The sequence below is a fragment of the Glandiceps talaboti genome, chromosome 18 (assembly GCF_964340395.1).
Source record: "Glandiceps talaboti chromosome 18, keGlaTala1.1, whole genome shotgun sequence".
Lineage (NCBI taxonomy): Eukaryota > Metazoa > Hemichordata > Enteropneusta > Spengelidae > Glandiceps > Glandiceps talaboti.
The window spans coordinates 14,662,026-14,674,104 of NC_135566.1; the positions used below are offsets into that span (position 1 = coordinate 14,662,026).

At 35.4% G+C, this 12,079-nt stretch overlaps 1 protein-coding gene across 1 annotated transcript in view; it reads right to left on the minus strand.

Annotated features, from left to right (window-relative positions):
* The window catches only part of LOC144449724 (Fanconi anemia group J protein homolog), a 53,502-nt gene that overhangs the window by 37,613 nt on the left and 3,810 nt on the right, over positions 1-12,079 (minus strand). Inside the window, exons 6-14 of the mRNA XM_078140302.1 lie at positions 11,142-11,253; positions 10,587-10,728; positions 10,212-10,301; positions 9,483-9,585; positions 8,923-9,048; positions 8,257-8,352; positions 7,379-7,514; positions 6,820-6,866; positions 4,050-4,199 (exon numbers count right to left, since the gene is read on the minus strand). Coding sequence (XP_077996428.1) covers positions 4,050-4,199; positions 6,820-6,866; positions 7,379-7,514; positions 8,257-8,352; positions 8,923-9,048; positions 9,483-9,585; positions 10,212-10,301; positions 10,587-10,728; positions 11,142-11,253 — 1,002 coding nt within the window. The remainder of the gene's footprint in view (positions 1-4,049; positions 4,200-6,819; positions 6,867-7,378; positions 7,515-8,256; positions 8,353-8,922; positions 9,049-9,482; positions 9,586-10,211; positions 10,302-10,586; positions 10,729-11,141; positions 11,254-12,079) is intronic.

Here is a 12,079-nt window from a genome sequence, read left to right on the forward strand (position 1 = left end):
TATGTTGTATTAGGATTACACATTTGGATGAGAAAACTAGGGAACTTGCAAACCCGCCATATTGAATGTTGCATCATGGGAAATGTGATAATAAATACTAATCAATTAGTATTGTAAACAATGTTGTTATGTTAAATTGTTTATATTAACCACGAATGATCAATTCATATTTAGCTTGACCAGTGTGGGAGGTTTATTTCATCGGTAGCGCCAGATAACATATTACGATAACCACAGATAATCCCATAGTCCTTTGCGTCTGAGCATGCTCAGTCTGGATTGTAAGTTCCCTATTCCAGCACGATTTAAAAGAAATTAGTGGCGACAAATAAGTACTACAAAGTGTCTGTGATATGCAATAAATTGCTTAATTTTGATAATTCAGCCTGAAGGTCAAAGTCAAGGTCAAAGTTTAAAAAGAAAGCTTACACCTAATAAAATGGGGGTAGACACTTGAATGGAAGCTGTGTACTCAGGTTTTAGAGTTATACAGTAAATCATGATTTTTCACTACAAATATGACAGCCATTCTGTAAAAAAAGATGAGCACCAAAAGTAATGCATGTTTATATTTCTTTAGTTCTGTATTACCTCTAAATATGATTTTAAAGAAATTGGCCACAAATATACTACAAGTGTCTAATATAATATTATATGCAAGAAATGGGTGTAATTTTGATAGCCTAAGGTCAAGGTCAAAGGTCATTGTCTTACAAGAAAGCCTGCATTTGTTCATATAGGGTTAGACACTTGAATCGTGTCTCTGTATATTAAAGTTATTGGGTTATGTAGTAATGGATTGCTTGTATACAATCAATATGGTCACTGCCATGCAACATCACATGAACACCAAAATTAGTGCTTGCAAGTCTTATTTTAATAATAGTAAATTCCAGCATGATTTTTCAGGTTTTGAATCAACTGCAAATTTCGCAACAGTGATTTTATTTTAAAAAATACTACTAGGAAAAAATAAACAAATCCCACTTGGAGAAAAATAGTTTGTGTGGATGAGGAAGGAAAGAAACTATATTGACAATGACATGGTGCAAAAGGAAATACTTAGAAAGGTTTTATGTGTTGAAATAAATGTTCATTTTTTATATTGATAGCTTATGAAAGTGCTGAAAAACTTGTGATTATTCTAACAACTACTTTTTACAGGTGAACAAAAAATTGTATGCTATGCTATAGTATGAATATTAATTAGGCCATGAAAATTAATATTATCTAGGACTCCTGTTTATTGTGGAGAGAACTTTTCAGTACCCACATAAACTTTCAAAGTGATGTTTTGATAATAAACAAAAGAAAGACCAATCAATCACAACAGTGCATTTGTAAGCCACAAAAAAAATACCCCACTATTCGGAATGGGCAAGCACTTCTTGATTTGGGTAAGTACACTTTGTTTTCTACTTGCCCAGTGGACAAGCGAAATTTTTTTCACTATTTTGACTCCTGTACGTACGTACGTACACACACACACACACACACACACACACACACACACACACACACACACACACACACACACACACACACACACACACACACACACACACACACACACACACACACACACACACACACACACACACACACACACACACAGATCGACAGACCAACAGACAGATAGACAGACAGACAGGGACAAACATATACAATGCCTATAAAGCAACTGAACCTTATCGTTCAGTTGTGCTGAAAACTGTGTCACCAAGTACCACTGACAATAGATTAATAATGGTCCCATAATAAACAATTTGAGTAAATTACCCCATTAAAGTATTATATGGTTTGACAACATCAATAAATAAAATGTTACACTAGCCAGACAATTAAGTTAATTTTTTACCGAACATCTCATTTTCTGACCCAAATCATACACCTGTGGTCATTCATTTTAATTTGAACAATCAAATATCAAAAGTATTTCACCTGTGGTTTTTGACCAGTCATACGCACACACAACCCCCCCACACACACACATATACACCCAAACACACACACACCCCACACAATACATACACACCCAACACATACAAACAGACATGTCCAAACATACACACATGCATGCACACGCACATGCATGCACACACATGCACGCACGCACACCCAGCACATACAAACAGACATGTCCAAACATACACACATGCACGCACGCACGCACACACACACACACACACACACACACACACACACACACACACACACACACACACACACACACACACACACACATTCTTCTACAATTTGGTAAGTTTTATAAAAAAATCACAAAAATATGTAAAATATTATATAAAAATTGATTATCTCATATAATAACTTGACATACCAAATGAATCATAGATCAGTTTTTAGTAAATTTTGTCAGTTTTCTATAATGGTTTAAGTATTTAGGAACTGGCTACAGAGAAAAGTGGTACACCGATACATGCCACAACATACATGATTGACACTGTGACTGAGTAATTTTATTCTACCAGTTGTTTATAAGACCTGGCGTCCTTTGCATGACAAATGGACCACCAAAAAAAAAAATGATATATGTGGAAATACATAAATAAATGTAAATATGACATCTACATTGAACATTGATTTCCTCTCGGACTAATAACATTTTATGTACAATCATTTCCTGTGACAGAAAATAGGCTATCACTTTCTACAGGCTGTAGTAAAGAGGAGAGAGAACAATTGGGGCTATTTTGTTCTCACTGTGCTATAAACCGCACAGAAAGAAGCACTGACGTCCGTATGGTGACCATGCTCACTGAATAGTTGAGGAGCATCAGCATAGTTAATTTTAGTATCATTCTACCTTTTCACCGGTAGGATGAAAAAACCACAACAATAGGAGCGCTTTTGTCGACGTGTCTACAGATGTGATCAAATGATTGATCAGTTCGGAAAGTGTGTTATCAATCATATACTTCTACAAGGCTGTATACAATGGAAGAGGGGACAACTCATTTGCATACTAGCCAAGTGATCCGTGAAACTGAAATCTCAACACCAGAGGGCGGTATGACAGTCACAAGCCTCACTGCAGTGAACACCGCGCAGGTCTTTTTTCTACAGCAATTAAAATTACATTTTTATTTCATGTACATTGTGTAACTGTTTCAGGTATTACAATTGCAAGACAGAAAAACTTTCACATGCTATGCACATCAAGATTTCAATATCTATTTTCTGTATTATTTTAATAATCCACAATGGCCATAACTCAGCTATTTTTATGATAATTTTATGGTAAAATATTTTAAAAACACTTTTACTGGAAACAGTTTGCCCATTCTTAATTTCTAATAACCTGGATTACCTCTCTGTTAGTCATTGATGTACTGTGTACACTACACTGGCCATGCATGTGTTAACAGCAAAGTATAAATTCCAGTGTGCCCTCTATAAATGAAAGTTGAGTGAGTTGAAATGATAAAAACTGGGATTTCTTGTGAGTAAACACTACACATAGTAAGAGATAGGGGAACACCAAATTTTGGTGCGTCACTAGAAACTGTATGTGTTAGTGGTGCGTCAAATTGACTTAGAGGGCACACTGAACAGGCCCCCTCCCTTTGCCCCTCAACAATTGAATAATTTGCTACAAATTTATTTGATACTGATAAGGTTTGATCACTAGGCAAACATACACACTTAAGAAAGTAAACTAATACAAATAAGGTATGTACGTTGTAAGTCTGTCTGTCTGTCTGTCTGTCTGTCAGTCTGTCTATCTGTCTGGATAACTTTACATGTGGTTAAATACTTAATACAAACAAATATATAAGAACAAAAAGTGAAGACCTATGGTGTGCTTTAGCTTTTCAGCGCTACTGAACAGAACATTGCTCTGGAAATCGGCACTAAAAAATTGATTGATTCATTGATTGATTGATTGCTTGATTGATGTGCTGTGATTTAACATGATGTGACATGATATGATGTGATTTTGACATGACGTGGTGTTGCCAGTGAATCGAAAGAAAACAACAACAAATCACAACAAATAACAGTACCAACAATATCAAATAAAGAGTTACCTTCAATAGAGGTATTGTGAGTGGTGTGATGGCCATAGAGTCTAAGACAGCCACAAAGTCAACACCAGCCCATACTCTAGACGACTTCTCAAACCCAGACTGCTGCAGTGTATCTGACATGTTGTTGATCCATCTCACAAAACTTACACACTAAATGGAGAAAAAAAACACATAAAAAGCTATCGTGAATAAAGGGAGAGTTCTTGATGGTGGGTTGAATTTTCTATATAACAACTGGTACACTTAGGTTATAAATAAATAATCGCAAATGCTTTGAACAACATTGTCTACTCAGATTTTGAACTTTTCCACAAAATTTAGTCAGTTAGGATGCCTCATTCATTCTGCAGTATAAGATTACAAAAAAAGACTTGAATCTTTGACTAGGTTCACTCCTCGGTGGACTTCCATTCATTTTACATGATAACATTATTATGAAATGAATGGAAAAGGTAAAATAGTAAAATATGTATAGAAAGTGTCTGCAAAATATATCTGTTTAATATGTCTGGCACTGAATAGAAAATGTCTGCAAAATATATGTTATGTTGACAAATGCACTGAATAGAAAATGTCTGCAAAATATATGTTATGTCTACAAATGCATAGAATAGAAAATGTCTGCGAACTATGTTATGTCTACAAATGAATTGAATAGAAAATGTCTGCAAAATATCTATGTTATGTCTACAAATGCACTCAATACAAAATGTCTGCAAAATTATGAAAATATGTTATGTCTACAAATACAAATGTCTGCAAAATATATCTGTTATGTCTACAAATGCACTGAATACAAAATGTCTGCAAAATATATGTTATGTCTACAAATGCACTCAACAGAAAATGTCTGCATATGCAGTGAATAGAAAATGTCTACAAACTATCTCTATCATGTTATGGCTACAAATGCAGTTAGACTTATATGGGTTATTCAAATACTACTACTACTACTACTACCGGTACTACTACTACTACTACTACTACCACTACTACCACTACTACCACCACTACCACTACTACCACTACCACCACTACTACCACTACTACTACTACTACTACTACTACTAGTACTACTATCATGAGACAGCACTGAATGTGACACATCTAGTACAAGAACGCGGTATTATACGAACATTACGAATCATTGTTTTTTCCGTTTATTTTGCTCGATTCCCTGTTTTTACTTTCCAATGTATATTTAGGAATCAGTGAATAAACGTTTTATGTACTACTACTACTACTACTACTACTACTTCTATACAAAATAGAATCAAGTATCAATTTCTATTCTACAAACACAGTTTAGCTTCCACATTTAAATATTTTTAAATATTTCAACACCAAAAATATAATTCAGGTTATAAAAACATTAATACTCATTAAGTCATTAGAATTGCCAAAAGTTTCACATCACTGCTTTGTGAAATGTTTGCAGGTTGATAAACTATGTAAGGAAAACAAACCACAAAGGATGTGTAATTAGTTTACTGACAACTATAAGCATCCCTGGGGACCATTAGCCCACACCTTGGGTATACCTACATTTTAAGCTATACAAACACGATCTCACTAATTTGTCTTTGTGTTCATTTTTACAGCCTCTCAATTTACAACAGAATTCAACTGTTCAAACTAACAAGGAAAAAGCACTTTAAAGTGATGAGTGACTATCCAGACAGACTACACCTTTGGGAAAGACTTCTCATGAAAAATGAAAAGCCGTCATTCTTTTGAAAATTTTGCATTATTATGACAGAACCCCCATGACGTGTGAGTGCAAGTGTGGCATACTCGAGGTATTTGCCGGAGTACTTACAGTGTTCTCGGCAGCATTACTTTCACAAATGTAGCGAGTGAAAGTGCAGCAGAAAATACTGCAAGCATAAGTGCAAATACTGCTGAGTACCCACACTGGCACTCACATGGCATGGGGCTCTGTTATCATTACATATGTTTATCCAAAACAACAAATTTTCATAAAAATGACACTATGCGATCACATTTTGTGTAAAACGAACGATCGCATCCTCATTTGCATATAATTTGCATGCAGGTATGCAATAATGTTTTCAGTATTGCACTGCAGTGCAAATACCACACATATGTGTACGCACCAGTGCAAGTAAACTCTGGTAAATATGTACAATGAAATCTTACGTCATGTTATCTGCAATGACTCATTAATATGCATGTTTTGTACCAAAATCTAATCAGTTCTTGTAATAACCATAACATACACATGTAGCAATTTTCATAAGAATTGGAGTAGTTTTTAAGATATCGTGTCCACAGACAGAGACAGACAGACAGACAGACAGACAGACAGACAGACAGACAGACAGACAGACAGACAGACAGACAGACACACACACACACACACACACAGACATACGGATGGACAGACATACACAAACACACACACATACATACACATAGATAGAAATGGACAGAGACAGACAGAGACAAAAGTATAACATTACATGCCTGTATGGCAGGTAAAGATGGCTTATCTCACATCTATATAGCATTACTAATTTTGAAATAAAATTTAAACAGACTTGAGGTAGCATTTATCTACATGTATTTCTAAAAAATATACTGCTGTTTAATCTAATCTAGTTCAGCACTTGGGAGTATTATCACCATCTACAAACTTACAAAGTGACAATAACCTTTTGAGAGTATGACCTAACATTTGACCTTTGCACAACCTCACCCTTGACATTTTGACCATCAACTTTCAACTTTGACTTTTAGTTTTACTCACCATTTCTCTCATTGCTCGCATGTCATCTACTTTGACTCTCAATGCAACTGTTCGAGAAAAGAAAAAAATACAATGAGACAAGACCCAAGATATTTTGTTATCACAATACACAATATTTGCATGCATGTTGATGGATCTACTGACCACTTTGCAAAATTATTTTGACCAGTTTAAACCAAAGGAAAACATCTTACTTTAGGTCTCTTAGAAAAATTAATGCTTTGGTTCTGTCTGTCTGTGTGTGTCTTGTTGCATCGATATTTCAATATATGCTGGTATATCATCCAATAATAGTGTACCATAAAAACTAACAAATATTTGCCAGCAAATTTTTTTTTCATTTTGCACACTTAATTTAGTTGCATATTCCTTGAACTATAAATATTTTCTGTATCAATACTTCAGATATATCGTTTTCATAGATTTGAATCAAAAGCACATTTGGCCAAAGAGGGCGTTGTATACAAAGCTTCAGAACTATTCACAGTCCCTTCACTTTCTGAAAACCACATGCATTATTTGCAGCTGTGTATTTATTCTTTAGTCAACTTCTACTTACTCATTTTATCCAATTCATCCATAGCTTCTTCTATATCATCCTGTTTAAGAGACAAACTAGCAGCATCTCTGGAAGAATCTTCAATATTGTGTGCTTCATCTAAGACAACTATCTGATTCTTCAGGCTAATTTCCATCTGTGATCATTAACAGTAATTTTTGTACAAGAGTCATTAACACATACCATCAAATGACATTTTCTAAGAGCAAAACCTGTAGCAAGAAATGTCTTTTTTTACATATACTCTTAAAGTAAATTGTTGTTCAAATCAAAGACATTTTGCACTGGGATTTTTAAAATTTATTTTACACATTCACTAAACGTCCTATAAAATATCATGAAACAGACTGTCCAAATAAACTTGAGTTGAAGGGTGGTCTGATTGATTTGATGTTATTTAATCTATTATCACAAAGTCCCCTTTACATATTTGGCACTATGTGAAGGGTACTAGATATTAATCTTTACCGCTTGGATATGTGTTTTGCATACCAAGGTTGCAAGGTGGAAGGGCCTGACTTTAGGAGTCTATAAGCCTTTACTACTGAAGTCCACAAACCCATATACAGGCCATATAAGGTTTTATCATATAACACTATGCAGTGGCACGGAAACATTATTTAATTCACATAACGTCAAGATATTGAGAAAAAAATCTAAAACTAAATAACTAAATGAACGTACATCAACAAGTGCATCACTTACCATATTTGGGCAAAGCGTGCAAGGGTGTGATACAGAAAATTATTGCACAGGTTCGATGTGTGCACTCTCTCCGTTGGATTACAATTTACATGGGAAGCTATACTGGGTATATGATATAGCAGATTATTCCCAGTTTGAGATACATACACTGATAAGAGTTCTAAAATACTTACAGCACTTCGAATTTTAGGGTCTATTAAATAGTTGTATGGACAGAAGACGATGTCAGCATCATCCATAAGTCCTCTCACAGCAAAATACGGACACACCTGAAAATGACAAATTGAATTCTATCACTACGTTTATTTAAACAGACAAATTAATGTTGATGAGCTGAATTCCTTTAATGAGTCACTTCAAACACTACAATTATTCATCAAATTTATATCCCCTCCTTGTCACACACACACACACACACAAACACAAGAGTATTTTACCAGAATCCCCATACCTTTACAATACCTCTGCAAAAACCGATCACCGACATACACATACACATACATACACATACACATACACACACATACACACACATACATACACATACACACACACATACACATACACACACATACACATACATACACACATACACATACACACACATACACATACACACACATACACATACACACACATACACACACATACACATATACACATACACATACATACACATATACACATACACATACACATACACATACACATACACACACACACACACACACACACACACACACACACACACACACACACACACACACACACACAGTGACAAAGTTTTGTCATTAAAAAATTAAATATTTGGTCATTTTATTGCATATGACTAAACTTACCCTTATCTTTTTACCAAGTGTAACTAAGTCTTCAACATCCCATGCCGTATCAAATCCTTGTCTAAATCTCAGCTGGTCTTGGGTCTTTAATTTATGGGCATGCTGATAGTAGGAACATGTGTCGTCCTAAAAACAAAAAAAATTGCAATATTGACTACCAAGTTCATCCTGTGTGATCTATCTCCGTTATTCACTGGGTAAAAAAAGTAAAACTTGAGACTATTTTGGTGATCTTTTACATAATCTTTAATAAACAACTAACATTAAAGCATGAATAAGCCATAAATATGGAATTTATACTCTGGTCATTCTACATCACAACAACACGTATCTACATCACTGGTTCTGCTGTGTTCGAAATATGATTCAAAACGTTCAAAACTGCCATTACTTTCCCCAATTTTTCTTTGATATTACTGGCACTGGTATAAATATGTTATTCTCCAATATTTTTCTTCATTCAGACAGAAAATACTTGTAAGTTTAAGGCTATGAGCCTGTCAGTCTGACTGGTGTGTTGACAGATAGATATCAAGTTAGCCAATGGAAAGAATGCTTACATTTTTATTATCTAGTAGTTGTTTACAACCTTCATTCTTATTGGAGGATCTGGAAACATGTGGGTGTACACAGTAATGTTCCCTGCTGGCAAGGATTGCCATCCTAGAACAAACAGAAATTGATAGATAGTTTAACATTACATTTAAACGGGCAGATTTTTATATATTTATACTTTTATATACCATGTAAACATTCAACAAGGATTATCATCACACAGATATAACATTAAAATCATCCGTTAGGGACGATCACACAATGTCACACAAGCTCAATAACAGAACCTTTCCTCCTTTAGGCCAACCCCCACCCCCACCCCCCACCCCCACCCCCCACCCCCATACAAGCATTCACAAGTGTGACATAAACACATTTATATATGATATAAACCTGGATGAAAATTGTAGCGGTCACATCACTTTGATCGATGCAATGTAAAAACATGGCAAACACATTACAATACTAACTGGTAACCCAGCTCTGTATATCACATTTAGAGGTAAATTTTGATTAACTTATCAACATCTCAGTAGTAAATACAGAAACGTTTATTACTGAAGGCATGAATGTCTTTGAAACTTGGTTAGAAGTGAGAAAATGAAGTTCAGCAATCACATTGACACCAAACCCCCCCCCCCCCCTCCTAAACAAATGAAGTTCATTTATTGAACTTGTGTAACATTGCGTAACTTGAACAACACTTTTTGTGGGCATCCTAGCACTTTACATACCTGACATTGCTATACGCAGTCCTGCGTAACTCCCTGATTATCTGGGCTATCTGTTTGTGTGTCCTGGTACCAAAAAATATCCTGGGAACTCTGTCAAAATGAAATACAAGTGTAAGAGTGTGCGATTATATATTTATCTGTAGTCACAGAGTTAAAAAAAAAATGACTGAAATTTCTAACTACTGTAGTTGACTGCTAATTTTCATGAGGATTTTTTTTTAAATTTATACATAAATGTGACCAATACTGCTTCCATACAGAATATATAATTTTTGTCAGTATGTAGCGCCCCCTCACTTTGCTCAAACATTAAAATTGTAATTTTATAAAACCTTTGATCTATATATTGTGGTGCAAAATAAGAAGTAAACTTACTTGACTTTGGGGATATTTTCTGACTCTGGATTTTCAGTCATTGACTTCAATAGAGCACATTGACAAGTACATACATTCTGAGCAGTGGTTGTCTCACTATGTGTACTAGCATTGACCTGTGACGGTAAACCAGCCAGGACAGCTGAAACGAGAAATAGTTACCATGGTTACTTGAGAATAGTGGATTTCATTACTTGTACTAGCATGATCTATGATGCTAAAACAGCCAGAACAGCGTAAACAAAAACAGTTACCATGGTTACTTTAGAGTTACTGCCATTAACATCTCACTACTTACATCTTACATCCAATAAACATTTTTCATAGTTTCCAAATCAGTGCAAGTATGAAAATGAAGATGTACACCAGCATGTACAATACTACATTAGGAAGGGAAATACCAACCACACATGCTGGTGTCTGGCCTGCAGGTGGAGTGATCGCCAGGCCCGAGAAAATGGTCTAGCATACAGTAAGAGCCATCTTCAAGGAATCATCATTTACATGTCACTAAACAGGTCTCTAGAAATAAATCAAATAACACTTGATTCATACCTGATGCATTTGTTATCTCCATTTTCCATTTGGGAGGTGAGGAGGGTAGTTCTTCCACATCAGAGTCATCCAGATATACAACTCCCTTTGTAACCTTACCTTTCTTACTTCCCTGGAAAGTCATCAAAAATACATGCACTAATCAGTATATGTTTTTACTTACATGGCCCGCTTTGGATTACAATTAACATGGTGTGAAAACAGTTTTCGGGCAGAGCGATAAAAAAATTGGTCCAGAACAAAAGAATGATCCTATGTAATCCTTGTGGTTTCTGATAAGATAACACTAATTCAATGACATGGGATTGAAACCCAGCCCTTTAAATTTTGGAATCCTTAGAGGCTGTACTTGTGTTCATAGTTCAGAGGTGGTGGGGGATTACATCGAATTCAAAGTTTTTATCAATGGAAGCACTGGTGTGGACAAGGATCTCAACTGGGGGTGAGGTGGGGTGGGGTGGGGTGGGGTGGGATGGGGATGAGAGGGAATCAGGTTGTTTTTATCTACTTACTATCCACTGCAAAGCACGGTTGAACATTGCATCAAATAATGAATGAAGGTATCAATAATGAATAATGGTAAACAAGAAAGTTTCATTATCAAGAATTATATTATAGCATTACCAATTCCAGTGAATTTTGTGACGTCATCGCTGTACATTATTACTGATAATGTACTCCATTATTGGGCATCGCGGCCCCAGAACGAGCATAACAATACAAGCTTATTTGTTCTGTTTCTTCATACGACTCGGTATTTTTTTCGAAATGTATGTTGTTACTTATGATTGTCATTTCCACTGTTTAAAAATACAACACATTCATGAAACAAATTTGTGTTCACAGCAGTTCATTGAAGTGTATATGTGTGTACGTGTACGTATGTGTGTCGCTATGATTAGTATTCAGCTTCCGGGCCGAACATGGCAGACGATGTT